Source organism: Hypomesus nipponensis, chromosome 8 (genome assembly GCF_054491055.1).
Source record: "Hypomesus nipponensis isolate SF chromosome 8, ASM5449105v1, whole genome shotgun sequence".
Lineage (NCBI taxonomy): Eukaryota > Metazoa > Chordata > Actinopteri > Osmeriformes > Osmeridae > Hypomesus > Hypomesus nipponensis.
The window spans coordinates 11,684,488-11,702,112 of NC_140368.1; the positions used below are offsets into that span (position 1 = coordinate 11,684,488).

General features: G+C 50.3%; 1 protein-coding gene across 1 annotated transcript in view; it reads left to right on the forward strand.

The window, feature by feature from the left end:
- Window positions 1-17,625, forward strand: part of ntng1a (netrin g1a) — a 68,887-nt gene that overhangs the window by 9,844 nt on the left and 41,418 nt on the right. The window contains exon 2 of the mRNA XM_084703838.1: window positions 16,882-17,525. Within this exon, the coding sequence (XP_084559964.1) occupies window positions 16,882-17,525 (644 nt within the window). The remainder of the gene's footprint in view (window positions 1-16,881; window positions 17,526-17,625) is intronic.

The window sequence follows — 17,625 nt, forward strand, 5'->3', positions numbered from 1 at the left end:
GTTTCTGTTTCGCAACTGCTGGTTTTTCCCCACGTTGAATTGATTCCGTGTGCCGCAAAAGCTGAATGCAAAATCAATTTAGAAGAAAAGGGTTTGACGGCAGTTGCAAAGACGAGGACCTTTGGACTGAGGAAGCAGGGAAAGGTTTCCCAGAATGCCAACCCTGTTTTCAAACGATGCAAGACACACAGAACAGTTTTGCTGAAAACTGTTGCGGTATAATCACATGAAGTGTGTCAGCGTTAACAGGTAACTCTGCTCGATAAGGGTGGGTGCTGATAATAGGAGCATTTCAAAGGAAAGAAGAGTGAAAGAAGAAAGGAAGGAAGGAAGGTAAGAAGGAAAGAAGTACAGTAGAGAAGGAAAGGATGTTATCTTTGTGTGATCATCAATCTACACAATATTGGTTTAATTTGGACTGAGTGCGGTTGGCTGCTCAAATTGGGTGTCAGACCATTGTGCTGACTGGATGCCTGCCTTGTGAGAAGCTCTCAGCCAGTGAAACATTGGCAGCAGGCAAGCAGCAAGCAGGTTTGCTGTGACAGGGCAATGCCTGCTGGGAAGTGTAGGTGGAGGGAAGCATATGGCTGGCTCTGTGTTTACAGGGAAATCATTAGCATTCCAGCCATCCTTTGGAAAGTAGCCGTTTGACTTGGCAGCAGTCTTCAGATTTCGGCTCACTGAGCGGATGCCGATCTCTAGAAGGAGAGGTCAACTCACCTAGATTATGTAAGGGTGTCAACAGAGTATCCAATATGTATCATTCATAATAGCTTATTTACATATTATCAGACCGTGTCTGTGAATCTCCAGCTTAGGGAACACGTTAACGCCACAGTAGGTAACCAGCCGTGGTATTTTAAATGTTGTTTTTATCCCCCCATCTCCGTCCCATGTTGAAGCCGTTTCTGTGGTTTTCGGTCTGAATAACACAACAGGAGTTGTGAGAGATTTCTAGTTGAGTCACGACAGGCAGATGGAGTTGTGTTGAACAACAAGGCGCACTGTCATTCCGTTGTGAATCAGGGGACGTCGGTAAGTTACCCGGCGGAGGGGGGAGCGAAAGGTACGAATAATGAATCCAATCTCTGGAGGGGTGAGAAGAAAGGATTCATAATTGCATGTTGTCGGAGCCTCAGCCATGAGGACGCCTCACACAAAGAGAGACCCGGGCCACGACTGTTATTAAGGAAGCGTCCCATTTATCTCCCTTCATCGGGTGTGATTGGTATCCCTCCTGCTCTTGCTCTCGTTCGCCACACTTAAAGGAGGCCTGATTAGACTCCTGACCCAGACAGACGGTGTGTACACATCCAGCCACGGTTTTGTTTGCGGCGATTTTGAAGACGAGTCGGTCCAGGGGGTTGTGAAAAAGACACTATTATCGCTTCTGACGTTTCGAGATGTCGTCCCGGCCCCCCGAAACGGCTGCCCTTGCTTTCTGCCATGGAGCTGCTCCCACAAAGAGAGAGCAGCTCTCCCAGGTGCACAGCACTGATGTCTGTTACCTTTGTTAAAAACTGCACAAGCCCTGGGCCTTGTCGCTTCTCTCCTTAGCTACAAGTGCAACTTATGAATATTCATCAGAGAGCTTTCAGCGAGGGCCCAGTGAAAACAACAGGAAGATATATACGTGTGACTGGCAGCCACATAACATCTCCTCCAGCCCTTCTGGATGTCTGGCTGCCTCCAGCATAACAATTAAAAACCCACCTGATAATACCTCTGTCACGGAGACAGCTGTCACCCAGTCAGCCATGTTTTTCCTTTGTTGTGCGGTCTCAAATGAACAAATGGGTATTCTCAGTGTGCAAAAATTTGATCCTTTCCCTCTATTTTTCTTTCCTCCGGGAAGGAGAATACCACATCGGGGATACTTTCACTTTTTGCTGTCGAAGTAGCAGATGGTTGACGTTCCGTGGACAGTTTTGAAGGTCTTAAACCCCATGAATTTGCCTGAAAATGTAGGCTGCCTTCGTTAGGGTTATTCCAACACTGTTTTTGTCTTGAGCTTTGGATCTTGTAATAGAGCACTGTAAGTTAGCAACACAAGTAGAGCGTCGCGAATATTACTGATTGGTGGTGTCGGCTATATTAAACTTAACACTGTTTCCTCCATTGGAAAATGCTAATGTTTGCAAGCTTTAACTCATACGTTTAAATCATTACATTAAATTACAGCAACATTATGACAATACATCACGTTTATCACCACACTGTCATGAAGCACGCCTCTACACCCTTGTAAATGGAGTGCGTAGATCAATCAGCTAATGTTGAGAAGGTAACAGGCAACGATATTTAATCAGCCTACAGCTGAAGAAACCTGCGCGCAACACAATAATCCTTCCCCACTGCAACATCCTGCCGCTTCACTCCCCTCCCGCCTGCGGGAAATAGCCAACTATCAATTCTGTTAAGCGAGGTGACCTGAGGGTTAGAGAAGGGGGGTTGGGGTGGTTGTTGTGTGTGTGTGTGTGGGGGGGGGCGGGGTGGGTTAACAGCTGTCAACACCTTTGCCCTCCTGTGACGATGGGAGGGCTGGGTGGAGGGTTCTGCTAAGTGGAGAGACGTCAGCGTAGGCTGGGAATGTGTGAGTGACACGGCTTTGGCCAATCACAGGCTGGCGACACTGCGCCAGGCTGAGGCCAGGGGGCGGAGCTAACCAGAGCCCTGGTTAATGACCCTATCTGCTCAACACGTAAGGGTGTTGGTTAGGAGGAGTCACCTCATATTTCACTTTCTCTTTCTCTCCCCCCCTCCTCCCTCCAGCGTTCAGACGACGACGAGAAACACTCTTTCCGGGTGTCACCTCTAACCCTCCCTCCTTCCCTCTCCCCGGCTCTGCCTCTCTGAATTCTGTGGAGCATGCAGCACCTTTGTGACATGGGTGAACAACACAGCTCGCAGGAGATCTGAGCCTTTTGAATCCAATCAAACGGCAGCCCTCGTATCAACCGAGGGGCTCCACATACACAGCTCACAATCAGACCAAAACAATGGCTGGGTTTCACACAATTTCTCTCATCTGCTAACAGATGAATCAAATACTAATCATTTGGTTAATACTTCAGACCCAGGTGTTGGTAATGAGCGTTAGTTAATAGGTAGCAAAGCCCTTATAAGATGCTTAGTAACATTCATATTTGTTAATAAGAATATACTGTATGTGTTAATAATATTAGTAAGGGTTAGGGCTTGGGTTAGGGTTATTGTAAGATTACATCCATGTTAATTATTCGGCAAAAGCTCCTTATAAGATGTTTACTAACACAAATATGTTAATTAGACTATCTTACTTAACTTTCTATGGCTTTGTTACCTATTAATGAATGCTTATCACAAGCACCTGAATCTAAAGTGCCACTAATATTTGATATGTACTCAACTATGTCAAAACTGTTTTATTTGTACGTTCAATGTAATTTTAATTATTTCATTCTAATTGACAAGGGGCTCTGTTTCGATGGTTAAGTGTTGCGGTGTTCTGTTATGTTGGACATCAAGCGATTGTCACTGCAGCAAGAATGGCGTTCGACAGTGTGTGGAATCGCCATCGAAACACACCACAGTCTAGTGAGGTGAACAAGCCAAAGTGTGACTGTCTGTGTGTGTGTATCGTCCGTAGTGGCATTGAGTACCCTTCGGTACATTGCTGGTGTGTGCTTGTAATGCATTCACCAGGACGTCATGCCAGCGCTCTGTGAAGACAAGCTGGGGGCCCCCGCCATGTGGGGGGGCTGGCTGTTTCTTTGTCCGTGTCAATACATGACCAGCAGAGACCAATTGATTTCCTCACTCTTGCTTTTGGAAAGGACAAAGTGCTTCGTGTTAAAACATTCGCATCCACGGCCAGTGTGTGTGTCCTGTTTGTAAAGTGTATGTGGCAGTGTGTCTGTGTGGTGGGGGGGGGGGGGGGGGTGGGGGTGGGGGTGGGGGTGGGGGGGGTGGGGGTGGGGGTGGGGGTGGGGGGGTGGGGGTGGGGGTGGGGGGGGTGGGGGTGGGGGTGGGGGTGGGGGGGGGGGGTGGGGGTGAGTGTGCGTAGCACAGACATACACGTCTCAGGGTATTTGATTGGATAAATATCTTTTATTTTAGCATATACATTGGGAAAGTTAATGCCGTCGAAAGCACATTCATTGTGTATTATGTTTTAGCTATGTTAACATGCATTTTTAAGGTAGTTCTGGACAAAATTCTTGGAAATATGATCTACTTACCTTGACACCACAGTAAAGCACTGACAGATGAATGTTCACTAGAACTGACTGACAAAGCATCAGTTACTAAGTAGGTTTGTTCAGCTCTGCTAGTGACCCTGTATGTCGAGTTGAACGAACGTGGATTTGTCACGTAGCCCAGCAGTGCCTACGTATGTGCTGCTATTGCAGTTCAGTAACCTGATTTAATTATCTGTATTGGCAGTCGTATATCCATTAAAAAGTGAAGACAGGGAGGAAGTTTGGCAGGACTGCCTCACCTCTCTGCCAAAACACGCTCTCTCCGGGTCTCCATGTGAAGCCTCTCTCTCCGTCACACACACACACATGTGTGCACGTACACATGCACGCCAGTCTTGCTCCACACACACTGCTGCAAACGTGGATCTCCAGTCTTCCATGTTGTGAATAGTGGAAGTATGCTGTTTGTGTGTGTTTGTGTGTGTGTGTGTGTGTGTGTGGAAGGTGGGGGGGGGCACGGGGTTGGTCGTGAAACATTCAATCCCCTAACCTGCGCCCCGAACATGTATTGATTCACTCGATGTGCGACGGGGAGACATGCTGAGTATGAAGTGTGTGTGTGCATGCGCACGCACGTCCCTGCCTCCGCTGGGACTGACAGGCGGCCCCCCGACCGCAGCCCGCAGACTGTGGGCGGGGTCGACCTTTGACCCGCGAGCGACAGGGGAGGTCAGAGGAGGGACCGGAGACACGTGACTCTGCTCTCCTCTCAGCCGGGGCGAGATAACACTGGCACCGCGCTCACTCACACCACACATACAAACACACACAAACACACAGTCTCACTCGCACCGCAAGCTCTCGCCCCACAAACCCCCACACACGCAGTCGCGCACACACACCACACCCACACGCAGTCTCACCCACCCTGGACACAGCCTCCAGGTTCATAGCTCAGCCGAGATAGCATCTGTGGTATTGAGCAGTGTGCATTACAGCCAGCCTTCTCTCTCCTGGTGCTGCTGCAAAGTCAGAGGTAACCAGAGACACGACCCTCCTGAATTATTCTTATGAAGATGCTTTTACCGATGTGGAGGAGTCTGTTCAGGGACTCTTTACTCACTGAGGAAAGGAAAGAGACATTTGAGGACCGTTGGCGGTGTTGCGCGGTAGCCGTTCTTGCCGGCGTTGTATGTTTACACGAAATACCAGTTTGACTGACTTTGACTGCACTGTACATCACGTTAATAATCCCCTTACGTGTGCCCCAAAGTATCCCATACTGCACTGGAGTGTTGCGTCACTAGCATTTGTCAAACGCTTCACACTTGTCTTACCAGCACCTGGCATTTCACACTCCCTCAGTGGCCCTGTCTTCCCGGAACATTCTAGGATGGGCTGAAATGTAGGCCAGCCGGGCGGGCTGTCGCTGGGCCAGGTGGTGAGGGGTGTGATGCAGAGGGGGGAGAACGCAGCGATGGGGAGAAGATGCTGCCTCGTGTCCTGCTGGAGCATCGAGGAGGTGCTTTAATGGCCGCCTCACCTCACTGACTGACTGGAACAGATACATTGAAAGACATAAGACGGGAAGACAGAGGAAGGGAGAGACATAGAAAGAGAGAGAGCCAGAGCGAGACAGAGAGAGAGCGAGAGAGAGAGACTGGAAGACCCTGGATATGTGGTTAGCACCAGAACACCAAGAAGGGCTTTGAGATTGTTCCAGCTCCGAGACATACAATCCCTGCTCCTCATCTCTGCCTGCGTTGTCAGGTCTGTCAATCTCAAGTACAGAGCTATGAGCAGGGGCACCGTGGAGACGGGTAGGTGTGGGGGTGGAACAGAACAAGCCAACAGGAGAACGAGAAATAGTTTGACAATAAATGGGAAATTGAATAAGTGTACACATCGGTTTTGAGGGAACATCGCACAGAGATGAGAGGGGAAGGAGCAAAGGCGGAGGCTTCTGGAAGCATGGGAGATGACAGGTTCTGACTGTACAAATGTAAGCTTTTGTGAGGAGACGCTCCAAAACAAAGCTGTTGGGGAATTTGTGACATCAGTGTCACCAGAAAAGGATTTCCAGGGGATATTTCAGGATTGCCTACTTCTAAACTGACGGAAAAGTTTTTCATTTTTTCTCTCTCTCTTGTAGTTGGTGAGACTTTTGCAAGTGCTCATTGTAATGGGTGGGGATTGTAGATAAGTATCAATCTGTGAGAATATCTGACTATGCAAGCATGATTCACAGTAGGAACTTTGACAGTGTAGCTGACGAACAAGCAAATCCACTGAATCTCAAAAGACAGAATAAATACCACAGTATATTCTATATCATATTCCTTTTGCATACTTAACTATGAGAAGATAACTATTTCAACCACACCACCCGACATTCCCTTGATCTACAATATTCGCAAAGCTTCAGTTTAACCATCGGTGCTGTGGTGGTGGCTAGGAAACAACGATGGAATCTAATCTGTCTTTTCTGTCGAAATGGATCGTACGGCAGAGGAAAGGCTAATTCGGGTGCGTCTTCAGTGTTTTACCTAGCCTGGCTGCCAGCCCGACGTAGCCCCGCCCACAAAAACATTTAGTTGGGAAGTTGGGTCTGGAGTAGCTCGGTTGCGGAAAAACTATAACCGAACAGGAGCTGTTCGGACCAATGAAATTGTCAGGGCGGGCTTTATACGATGATGGACAGATGATGAACAGTAACGTAATCACCCACGTCACCAAAGAGCGCTTGGGTTGACTTTGTTTTCAACAAACAGCATATTACGTTGCTCTGATTGGTTGTAGGTCTATCCAATTGAGCGAAGAGGCATTTGTTTTACGAGTTTGGTTGAAACACGTCCCATACTCACAGGCCAACGGAGAGTTATCAGACTCATATTCTGACTAGAATTATGAGTATGACAACGTCAGGCTATGTTTAACCCTCATCCCTGCCAGAATCCAGACCCCTCAGGATCCCCCCAGCCCAGCCTCCCATATTTTGTCAGTGCGGTCTCATTAGTTAGAGTTGCTTGGTTTAATGAATCAGCAACAGAGTGTTTAATTCATCTTTCATTTCAGCGGAGTGAAGTTGATTCGAGGAGCGGTTCCCTGTGGCCATTTGAGAGTTGTTTTTTTTTATTTTTGTCCTTCTTTCTTTTGTCTGTTGCCTTTTGAATGGCAGCTTGTCAAGGGCACAGACACGGTCCTCATGGGGAGCCTGTGCTCTCAGCGTGAGAGGTGGGAGTTTGGATTTGAACATCTGCATTTTGTGACAGAATCAAGTGGATCCTCTTGAATGTTGCATCGTTCGAGTGGTTGCCACGTTTCACTTGTGGATTGTCACTTCTGACAAGACCCACAGGGACACGTTTGGAAACGGCGTTGTATAGTTAATAGGATATTGAACACTGCTTTCTATGTGCACGGGATGTTGTTGTGGACAGGACTCAGAATCCAGGAGGCGAAATGGCAAGCTACTATAGTATGTGTCTGCGTGTCTGCAGTGACACGTGATTCTTCATGTGCCTATGTGTCCAGTGTGTAAAGTGTGTGTGTGGCAGTGTGTGTGTGTGTGTGTGCTTTCCTGCCTGCCTGTCCTGTGTGTGTGTGTGTGTGTGTGAGCCTGCAGAGAGGAAAAGAACTGAGCTCTTTTCCCCCAGAGTCATGTGTCAATCATCTCCTCCGATCCCGAGGTGAAAAAAAGTAGAAGAAGAAGTAGAAGGAGGAGGAGGAGGCCCCCCAGTAGAATGACTAAGGAGCCCTTCCCTGATCTAAGGAGGAGCCTGGAGCTGAATATAAAGCAACACCCAAAGCAGCTAGATATCCTCACTGGGAATGCCTACGTTTACAACCGTATCGATTTTAATCATCCCTAAAAAGCCATGGCTTTTCTGAAAAAAAAGAGAAGAAAAAAAAGAAAAGATCTGAAATCTCCTGGCCGAGACGCCTCGCACCGCGGAGCTAAAAACGTTATGAATCACAGAGGAGTTACCGGCAGAAAGCGGCATGGACGTCGACTGATTGGAATTTTTCCCCTAATGCCCATGATACCCCACCTCCAACCCTCACCCCCTACCCCCCACACGCCTCTCCCCTCCACACACACACACACACACACACACACACACACACCTTCCCCTCGGTGGTCCCGAGGTAATTATATTGTGCTAACTTTACCCCCTGGTCTGGAGACAGAGAGGCCAGACATGCACGTCTCTCCTTAATGAAGGGAGATTCTCCATCTCCATGTGGCCTGCTAATGAGTGGCGAGGTGGTTGACAGGGTCTGATTCAGATCCCCATGGCTGTTTGAGGAGGAGCGGACGCTTGCCAGTCTAACAGCAGCCCAGTGTTATTGGCAGCCAACAGGACCTCGTCCCCCGCACGTCACCTTCTGACGAGAGTTCGTACATATTGAAATGGGGGGGAGGGAGAGAGGGAGGGGGGTGAACATCCATGTGTGGATGCTTAGGGCTCAGTATTGATCCTTGTATGTTGGTTAAACTGATCCTCTATATCCTTTCACATCATTTCTTTTCTACGGGAATATCTTTCTCTCTCTCTCTCTCTCTCTCTCTCTCTCTCTCTCTCTCTCTCTCTCTCTCTCTCTCTCTCTCTCTCTCACACACACACTCTCTATCTCTATCTCTCTCTCTCTCACACACACACACTCTCTATCTAACTATCTCTATATATACTCTACTACAGTATCTATATGTACAGTAGATACTGTATATACAGAATAAACAGCATACAGTATATATTCTTGCATACAGGTAAACAGCTGTCCTTGAAAACCCACCTTCTCCCCTGACATTGAAAGGTGTCTGAAGCATTTCAACTGGAATCAAACGTATCCCCGTAAGTCCTGTGTTTCCGTGAAAACCTCAAAACCCCCTCTTCCACATCCAGTGCTGACAATCACCCGTCCTACCGGCCTGTCTCTCTCTCTCTCTCTCTCTCTCGCTCTCTCTCTCTCTCTCTCTCTCTCTCTCTCTCTTCTCTCTCTCTCTCTCTCTCTCTCTCTCTCTCTCTCTCTCTCTCTCTCTCTCTCTCTCTCTTCTCTCTCTTTCTCTCTCTTTCTCTCTCTCTCTCAATCTCTCTCTCTCTCTCTCTCTCTCTCTCTCTCTCTCTCTCTCTCTCTCTCTTTCTCTCTCTTTCTCTCTCTCTCTCAATCTCTCTCTCTCTCTCTCAATCTCTCTCTCTCTCTCTCTCTCTCTCTCTCTCTCTCTCTCTCTCTCTCTCTCTCTCGCCTGATCCCTCCCTAATTACACCCCGCCGCCGCCGCTCCTCTGCTCTGATCCACCTCAGCCCTGCTCCCAGAGCGCCCCGGGGTACGAATGCAGGAGGCTGTGCTGCCCCCCCCCCCCAGAGGAAGTGCAGTGGCTCTCAGTGGCTCTCCCTGGTTCTCTGCACACAGGGTGACAGCGTCTTTACCTCTGCCAAGGTGACAGGGATTCTCATCTGTCTGGCGAGATTATGCGGGACAGCAGCGCTGTTGTCGTGGGGTTATCCGTCAAGGGAGGGGAGAGGGGCACCTGGTGGAGGGGGTGAGACAGGGGGAGATGGGAGAGATGGGTGGAGCCTGTGTTAGAATAAGAAAATAAGAGACAGACAGACAGATTAAACAGACGGACAGAAATATAGACAGATAAATAGAGAGATGGATAGATAGATGGATATATATATATATATATATATATATATATATATATATATGGAGAGAAAGACAAAGATAAACAGATACAGACAGATAGAGAGAGTGGTCGTTTCCCTCTCAGACCACAAGGGATGTCTATGTGGCCAGAGACCCCGTGACCCAGGCTAGCCTCTGAGCTGAGCAGCCATGGTGCGGCTCTATAAATCTGCTTCCAGAAGCATCTCCAGCAGGCAGCCCTGCTCAGTCCCCAGCACGGCTGATGGTACTATTAAGAAACCTGGCAGGTTCTTAGCTGGTGAGTTGATCCTGCTGCAGCTACCAAGCATTCTGTCTGAACAGGGCCGGCCCAAGCCTTTATAGGGCCTTAAGCAAAATGTATTTGGGGGCCCCTCGGCGTCGCTTATCGTTGCCGATTAATAAAAAAGAATATATATATTTTTACATAATACATTAAACTGTAATTTGCTCTTGGGGGCCCTCTGGTAGCCACAGGGGCCCTAAGCAACCGCTTAGTTCGCTTATGCCTTGGGCCGGCCCTGTGTCTGAACACCGCCTCAATAATAGTATATGCAGTGGCTTCTTCTGTGAAACACAAGAGCATCTGTTTAGGGAGGATTTATTCATGCTGTAGTTGTCAAGAATGCTGCTCGGTTTTCTTCGTTCCGTCTGAAGATTCTGCGGTGACTTTGTTTGCACGGGTTTAACATGCAAGGTTCAGGTTTGCAGAGTATTTGATTTATTTTTCTCCAACCGATGCATGAGTCATGGAAATAGGTTGAAAAAGAAAAAAAAGAAAACACGGCTTTACTCTCAGGAATGACCGAGTCTATGAAACATCTACGCCCAGACAAAAGAACAGAGAGAGAGAGAGAGAGAGAGAGAGAGAGAGAGAGAGAGAGAGACAGAGAGAGAGAGAGAAAGAGAGAGAGAGAATAGTTACCTGAGAATAAGTTATTACTTATTAAAGTAATCAGAGTACGAAGAGCAGCAACTCAACTGCTGACTGTGTTATTGCAAACAAAAACCACCTCGGCAAGATGAGGAACGCTTTGGACCATTCTGAGAGGTCAAATCTTTGACCCATGTCAGTTTTTCTCGTGGAATCAACCCAAAGCAACCTCCTATGATGGCATGACGTGCGTGCTTTTAGCGTACAGTAGCCATCTAAACACATCCACAGGAGAAAACAATAAATACAAAAACAAATACAAAAATAATAATCTGCAGACTTGACAATAATCGTTGGCATGCGTGCATCGTTTGCAATCGCTCCAGTCTACCTGCGATGCATAATTCATCCCGACATTAGCGACCATGTATAAAACATCGGCAGGTGCTTAGTGTTCCGCGCAGGTGTTCGTAAAACAAGGTGCAGTTTTGACGCGTCTGATCTGCCAAGCCAGGCTTACAGCAGGGCCCTCGGCGCCGTCTCCAAGATAATAGAATATCAATTTGTTTTTATACGCCGTGAACACAGCCAAGTGGGGGGGGGTCCGACCCCCAGCCATGGTTTCAGGCCTCATGAATCTCCTAAACGGCGTCGGGGTGGTGCGGTGGGCGTGACAGCGAGACGTTTACCCATCGTCGCGCCTCATGAGCTCCCAGCAGCCGGGACCCCCTCCCACCCCCCCCCCCCCCACCCCCCCCCCCACACCCCCCCCCCACCCTGCCGCGAGGACTGTCACCGCGCCAACGCCGCTCGCATCAGCATTTGACTCCCCTCCCTCCCTCCCACCCTCCCTCCCCATCCTATTCTCCCTGCCCCCCCCATATCCCCCCCGCCCCTCCCCGTCCTCCAGGGTGAGCATGCCCTTTCATCCGCGCCCTCGCTCCCCCCAGGCGTGGGTCCTTAGTCAGGTGGTCACTGTAGGTCACTTTCATGCCTTCACTACAAAGAGGCATTCCGAGATGTGCTAAAAGATGATGACCATTAACTGGGTAAGTGTGTGTGTGTGTGTGTGTGTGTGTGTGGAGTGACAGACAGGGGGAGGGGAGTCAGCATCGCTGCTGTCAGTTCCTTACAGTTCCACTCACCCAATCCCGGCGACCTCTGACTGACCCTGGGCTGTTCTCTAAATGTAATTGTAATCCATGACAGGATTCCACCGGGTCTCCATTACCCTCCCCTCACCGTAATCTGCACGGCACATCCACTATTCACACCACGCCGAGGCTACGCCTTGCTGTCTGTGTCACCCATCACCCTCGGATATACGCTCCCACAAAAGGGTTAGCATAGCCAGCAGCAGGGTGAGACAGGAGAGAGAGGTGGAGACAAGACAGAGACAGAGACAGAGAGAGAGCGGCAGAAGGAGAGAGAGAGAAAGAAAGAAAAAAGAAAGAGAGAGGGGGATTGAAAACGAGAGAGCGCGGCTTCAATCAAGCCTCTGGGCGATGGAGAAATCTCTCCCCTCACACAAGGTCTCATTAACGCGCGAGGGATCGGCTTAACCCCCACCTGGCGGAGGAGGGGGGGATGAGATGGGGGGAGAGGCTGCGGAGGAAGAGAGGGGAGGTGAGGGAAAGGTGGAGAGGAGGAAGCAAAGCGGTCGGTAGCATGAGGGAGAGAGGGAGAGAGAGACAGGGAGCGGATGAAAGGGAGAAGCAGAGGGACGTGTGTGTGTGTGTGTGTGTGTGTGTGTGTGGAGGACGAGGGGTGTCGCGGCGTCTTCCCTCAGACTCGGGGACCTTGGGCGGGTTTTTATAATAAAGCGTCGTCGTCAGCAGGGGCACCTGGAGACCGGGAGATGTGACCATGTGGCCGGGCTCAGGATTGTGTTTCCTCATCAGGATTTCCTGGGCTGAGGCATCTGGATGTGTTTGCTGATAAACTCTGCAAACACTTTAATCGCTCTCTGTGTCTGGGTGTGTGTACGAGTGTGTGCGTGCGTGCATGTGTGTGTGTGTGTGCATGTCATACGTCTCTGTATTTTTCCGTGCGTGGGTGTACTGTACTAAACACAGAGAGGATACAAAAAGGATGAGAGATGCGTGAGCTCTTGAACTCCCACGACTCCCCCAGAACAATGACCACATGTTATCTCATGAGCGGCTTGTGCTGTATTACTTTTGCAGACGTTTTATGCATGTGCGAACCATAAAAACCACGCCGGTCTTTCAGACCTGCATTCATGCATGTATTTGTCTCACTGACCATGTCATTCACAAAAGCAATGTATCGCCTGGAACCATATCTCGAGGAATGACCGTTTGTACTGTACAGTCCTGCAATATACACCCTGGTTGCTGTTGAGGAAGGACAAAAACAAGGATTAGGTAGAAAGAGAGACGCGGGCAAAAAGGAGGAGGTAAGGGAGGGGTGGATGAGAGAGAGAGGAGTGAAGGGAGGGAAGGAAGGAGAGAGAGAGAGACAGACAAACAGACAGAGAGAGAGAGAGAGAGAGAGAGACAGAGGGAGACAGAGAGAGAGAGAGAGAGAGAGAGACAGAGGGAGACAGAGAGAGAGAGAGAGAGAGAGAGAGAGAGAGAGAGACAGAGGGAGACAGAGAGAGAGAGAGAGAGAGAGAGAGACAGAGGGAGACAGAGAGAGAGAGAGAGAGAGAGAGAGAGAGAGAGAGAGAGAGAGAGAGAGAGAGAGAGAGAGAGAGAGAGAGAGAGAGAGAGAGAGAGAGAGAGAGGAGGGAAAGAGAGAGCGGGAGGGAGGGAGCAGGGGAAGGAGCGAGGACTCAATCTGTGATCTGGGTTACAAGTCCGAAACATCTGTCACACAAAAGGATTTGTTTGATTGGTGGGATCCGATACATCAAGCCTTGCTGTCAGCGGCCAGTCAATTTATATTCCCTCAAGTCTCGTCCTCCATCAGTGATGCTGGAGCCTAGTTTGTCACGCTGCACCACCCCATCTCCCTCACCTGACACAGCTCTCCTCCCAGACCCCGGCTCCCCTTTGCATGATAGCCTTTATATCAGCAACGTTTGTGTTCATATACTTCCTGCGTCTTCTACTTCTACTAGTACAGTTTCTTCATCGGCGTTACCACGTTTTGTTATTGCGTCGTTTTGTTATCACTATTGGAGAGACGGTCGTTTCGGTGTGGCTTGGTGCCAACGGAACAGGATGTTGTTTGAGCTAGATATATGTGCGGAATACCGCCTAGCTGTTTGTCAGCGGAACGTTGGTGTCGGGGGGTGAAAACAGAAGCTAACGGTGATAACTTGATTGTTATGGACAAAAGCAATAAAGCGTTTCGGCTAGCGTAACCCTCCTCCTCCATCTCTCGCCGGTGTGGCCGCGGAGATTGTGCTATCCGTTATGTGTCTGCCCTGGAAAGCCTGGGCCGGCCATCCGTGAGGAGAACGCCTCCCCGCGAACCCAAGCACACAGAGAACATTTGTCTATTGACGAGGAGAATGGAAATGTTTGTGGTGGTGATTCATTCGTTCGTTTTTTCTTTTACTTTATTTTTTATGTTTCCCCTCTGTGAGAAGGCGAAATGAGCCTGAAACATTTGAATGTGAGCGATAAGAAACTGGAATGCGGGGACGCATTTGGGTCACATGCACACACACACACACACACACATACACACAAACACATACATACATGTTTTCCCACACACTCACTTTATCAGACAGCAGGAATTAGATTAACGTAGTGTGTTTGGTGGGGGGGGTCGACCACAACGTTCGAACCAATTTAGCATGCTCCATTGGCTCCAGTCATCTAGATAATCTAGGGCCTGCCCTCCCTGTCTGGTCTAGCGTTCTTCAGACTGGGATTAATAGCAACATCTGCAGCAATTACATATCTATTGCTGTGTGGCGTAGCGACGTCAATGATCATGACGCGCGCCAAGCCGTTAATACGCTAATCGAGTTTCTCAGAACAGTAAAATAAAACACGAGTCGGACATTGATTTTCATTGGTTGTGGTCAGCACTTTATCTTTTCTCCTTTCCTGTGTCGGTAGCTGCAGCTGTTCTGAATGACCAGTGAGGATATTGATCTTCATAAGGCAGTATTTTGTTGTTAAGTGAGTGCTGGAGGGGGGTGGTAATGAAAGCTTTTTAACCTGCGTGTTCCCAGAGCTCTCCATAGTAAGACAGGTGCTGCACAGCACATTTCCCGTCCGCTAAAATCAATCGATAAGGCTACATCTATGTCTGATTAGTATAATGCACGGGGGAAGTGTGCGTGGGCGGGCGTGCGTGTGTGTGTGTGTGTGTTGGCGTGAGTGTGATGGCCTGCATGTATATGCGTGTGTGTGTGAGCTTACCGTACTGTGCTGTCACGTGCTGTCGGCGACACATGCCAAGGCGACCCGACAAGGCGTCCTCGCGCTCTCCACCCTCCCGTTGACCGACACGGTTCTTCCTCCCCCTGACCGCCACAACCAGAGTGAGCTACTTTCAAAGAGACCGCAGACCTGAGGCACGTGAGCCGTTCCCTTTACGGGGCTCCCCTAATCCCCTAAGCTTAGGTCTACCTCAGCCAACGAGCCCCCTCCATATCTGTCTGCGGGCGCCGAAGCACCAGATGGTAGTTAATGGCACTCCTAACCTCTCGACGGCTCCCGGGCACCGGAGCCCGACTGGAAATTTCCGCTGCCAGCCCGTCCCCGTTCCGTTCCGCTCGCCGCCACCATTGTCCGCCGCTCGGCGAGGACTGTGGGGGATCGAGCAGACAGGATATTAATGGGACCCTCTGCCATTAGAGGGCTAAACGTCTGGCAGGTACCCCTGCCTCTCAGTCACCTTGCCTCGGAGGACGAGGGACGACGCGAAGAGCTTATTAGCAGCGCTGAAAAGCGCCCCCTCCCTCCCTCCCCCTCTCTCTGTCTCCCTCTCTTTTCTTCAGACTCCCCACCCCCCCCCCCCCCCCCTACCTCTGTATGCCTGTCTCCTTCTCCTGTCTTACATCAGGAATCGCTCTCCTTCCTGTCCCCTCCGCCGACGAGCCGCGGAGAGTGACATCTCCCACCTAATCAAGTGGAGGATTATCTTGTCCTGATAAATTGGAGGCCGTATCGCTTGAAAGGACCTTTCGAGAAGTACTTCCTCACCCAGCTCGCGAGCGGTCTCTCCGCAGACAGATACATCAGCCTTAGGGGGAGGAGAACGTGGGCTGAAAGGACTCGTGGCAAAGTGGACCAATGTTTCCAAGAGGGCCCTCTGTAGAGCAAAAAGGGGCTGGTGATGATTTTGAGGCTCCAAGATTGAGAGCTCCTCTGTTGTAGATATGCCGGTCAGCTTCTTTTACGCATGGGAACCGAAGGGGCTTGTGGGTAAAAACAAAAAGTCATTAAGTCAGTAATGGTCCTCTGCATCAGGCCACTCAAAAACCCGGGTCGTTTTCACTTCACGAAGGCGAACGTTCACAAACTCACACCCCTTGGTCATTAGCCTTAGTCTCTGGCATGAAATTCAGATTGTGCCACTTTTTCGGCACATAAAGAATTTTGACGAGGCAGGTGATTGTCCGACCCTTAATGAGACGGAGCCTCCATCTCCACCCTCCCAGTGCCAAGCTGTCAGGGTACCCCAGGACTTCCTCTTCATAACCGGGGTCCATCCTCCAAACTTCCCTGCTCTTTTGTTGTCGAGAACGGCCATGAGAGACAGCCCTCCAAACAGGGACGAGGGTGCCATCAATCACGCTGCGGTCACTTGGATAATCTGAGACCGTATCGGGGCTTACAGGGGGGCCAGGGGAGGGGGTTAGAGGTGAGGAGGAGAGGAGCCTTGTAACGACTCAATAAAAAGATGGTGTTTTTTATGACTCCCCAAACACATGCGCGCACACACATGCACACGCACACACACCTCATCTCAGTTCAGCAGTGCAGAGACAGTGCCGAGGGCTTAGCGATTATACCCTGTCTCACATTAAACATCTCTGTTGTTATACTCACACTCGCACTCCAGTCTCTTTTGAGGGGTGCCAACATAAATCACTGGATGTTTATTTGCGCTAACCAACAACACCTTCTTCTCTCTCTCCATCCCCCCCCCCCTCTCTCTCTCTCTCTCTCTCTCTCTCTCTCTCTCTCTCTCTCTCTCTCTCTCCTTTCCCTGTTCCCTCCCCAGGAGAACCCGTACATGTGCAACAACGAATGCGACGCCGCCACCGAGGAGCTGGCCCACCCCCCCAGGCTCATGTTTGACTTTGAGGGACGCAACCCCACCACCTTCTGGCAGTCCACCTCCTGGAAAAAGTACCCCAAGGCCCTGCTGGTCAACATCACCCTGTCCTGGAACAAGACCATCGAGCTGACGGACGACATCGTGGTCACCTTCGAGTCGGGTCGCCCGGAGCAGATGGTCCTGGAGAAGTCTCTGGACTACGGCCGGAGCTGGCAGCCCTACCAGTTCTACGCCACCGACTGCCTGGACGCTTTCACCATGGAGCCCAAGACGGTGCAGGATCTGACCCAGCACACCCTGCTGGACATCATCTGCACCGAGGACTACTCGCGGGGCTACGTGTGGAAGTACGACAAGACGGTGCGCTTCGAGATCAAGGACCGCTTCGCCCTGTTCGCCGGGCCCCGGCTGCACAACATGGCGTCGCTGTACGGCCAGCTGGACACCACCAAGAACCTGCGCGACTTCTTCACCGTCACCGACCTCAGGGTGCGCCTGCTGCGCCCGGCCACCGGGGCCACCATGGTGGACGAGAACAACCTGTCCCGCTACTTCTACGCCATCTCCGACATCAAGGTCCAGGGAAGGTAGGTGACCCCCCCACCTTCACCCCCCCCCCCCTCCGGTGCCACACCTTCTCCGACCGGTGTCTCGGTGCCGTCGTCAAGGATGCCGGTGGGAGGGTTT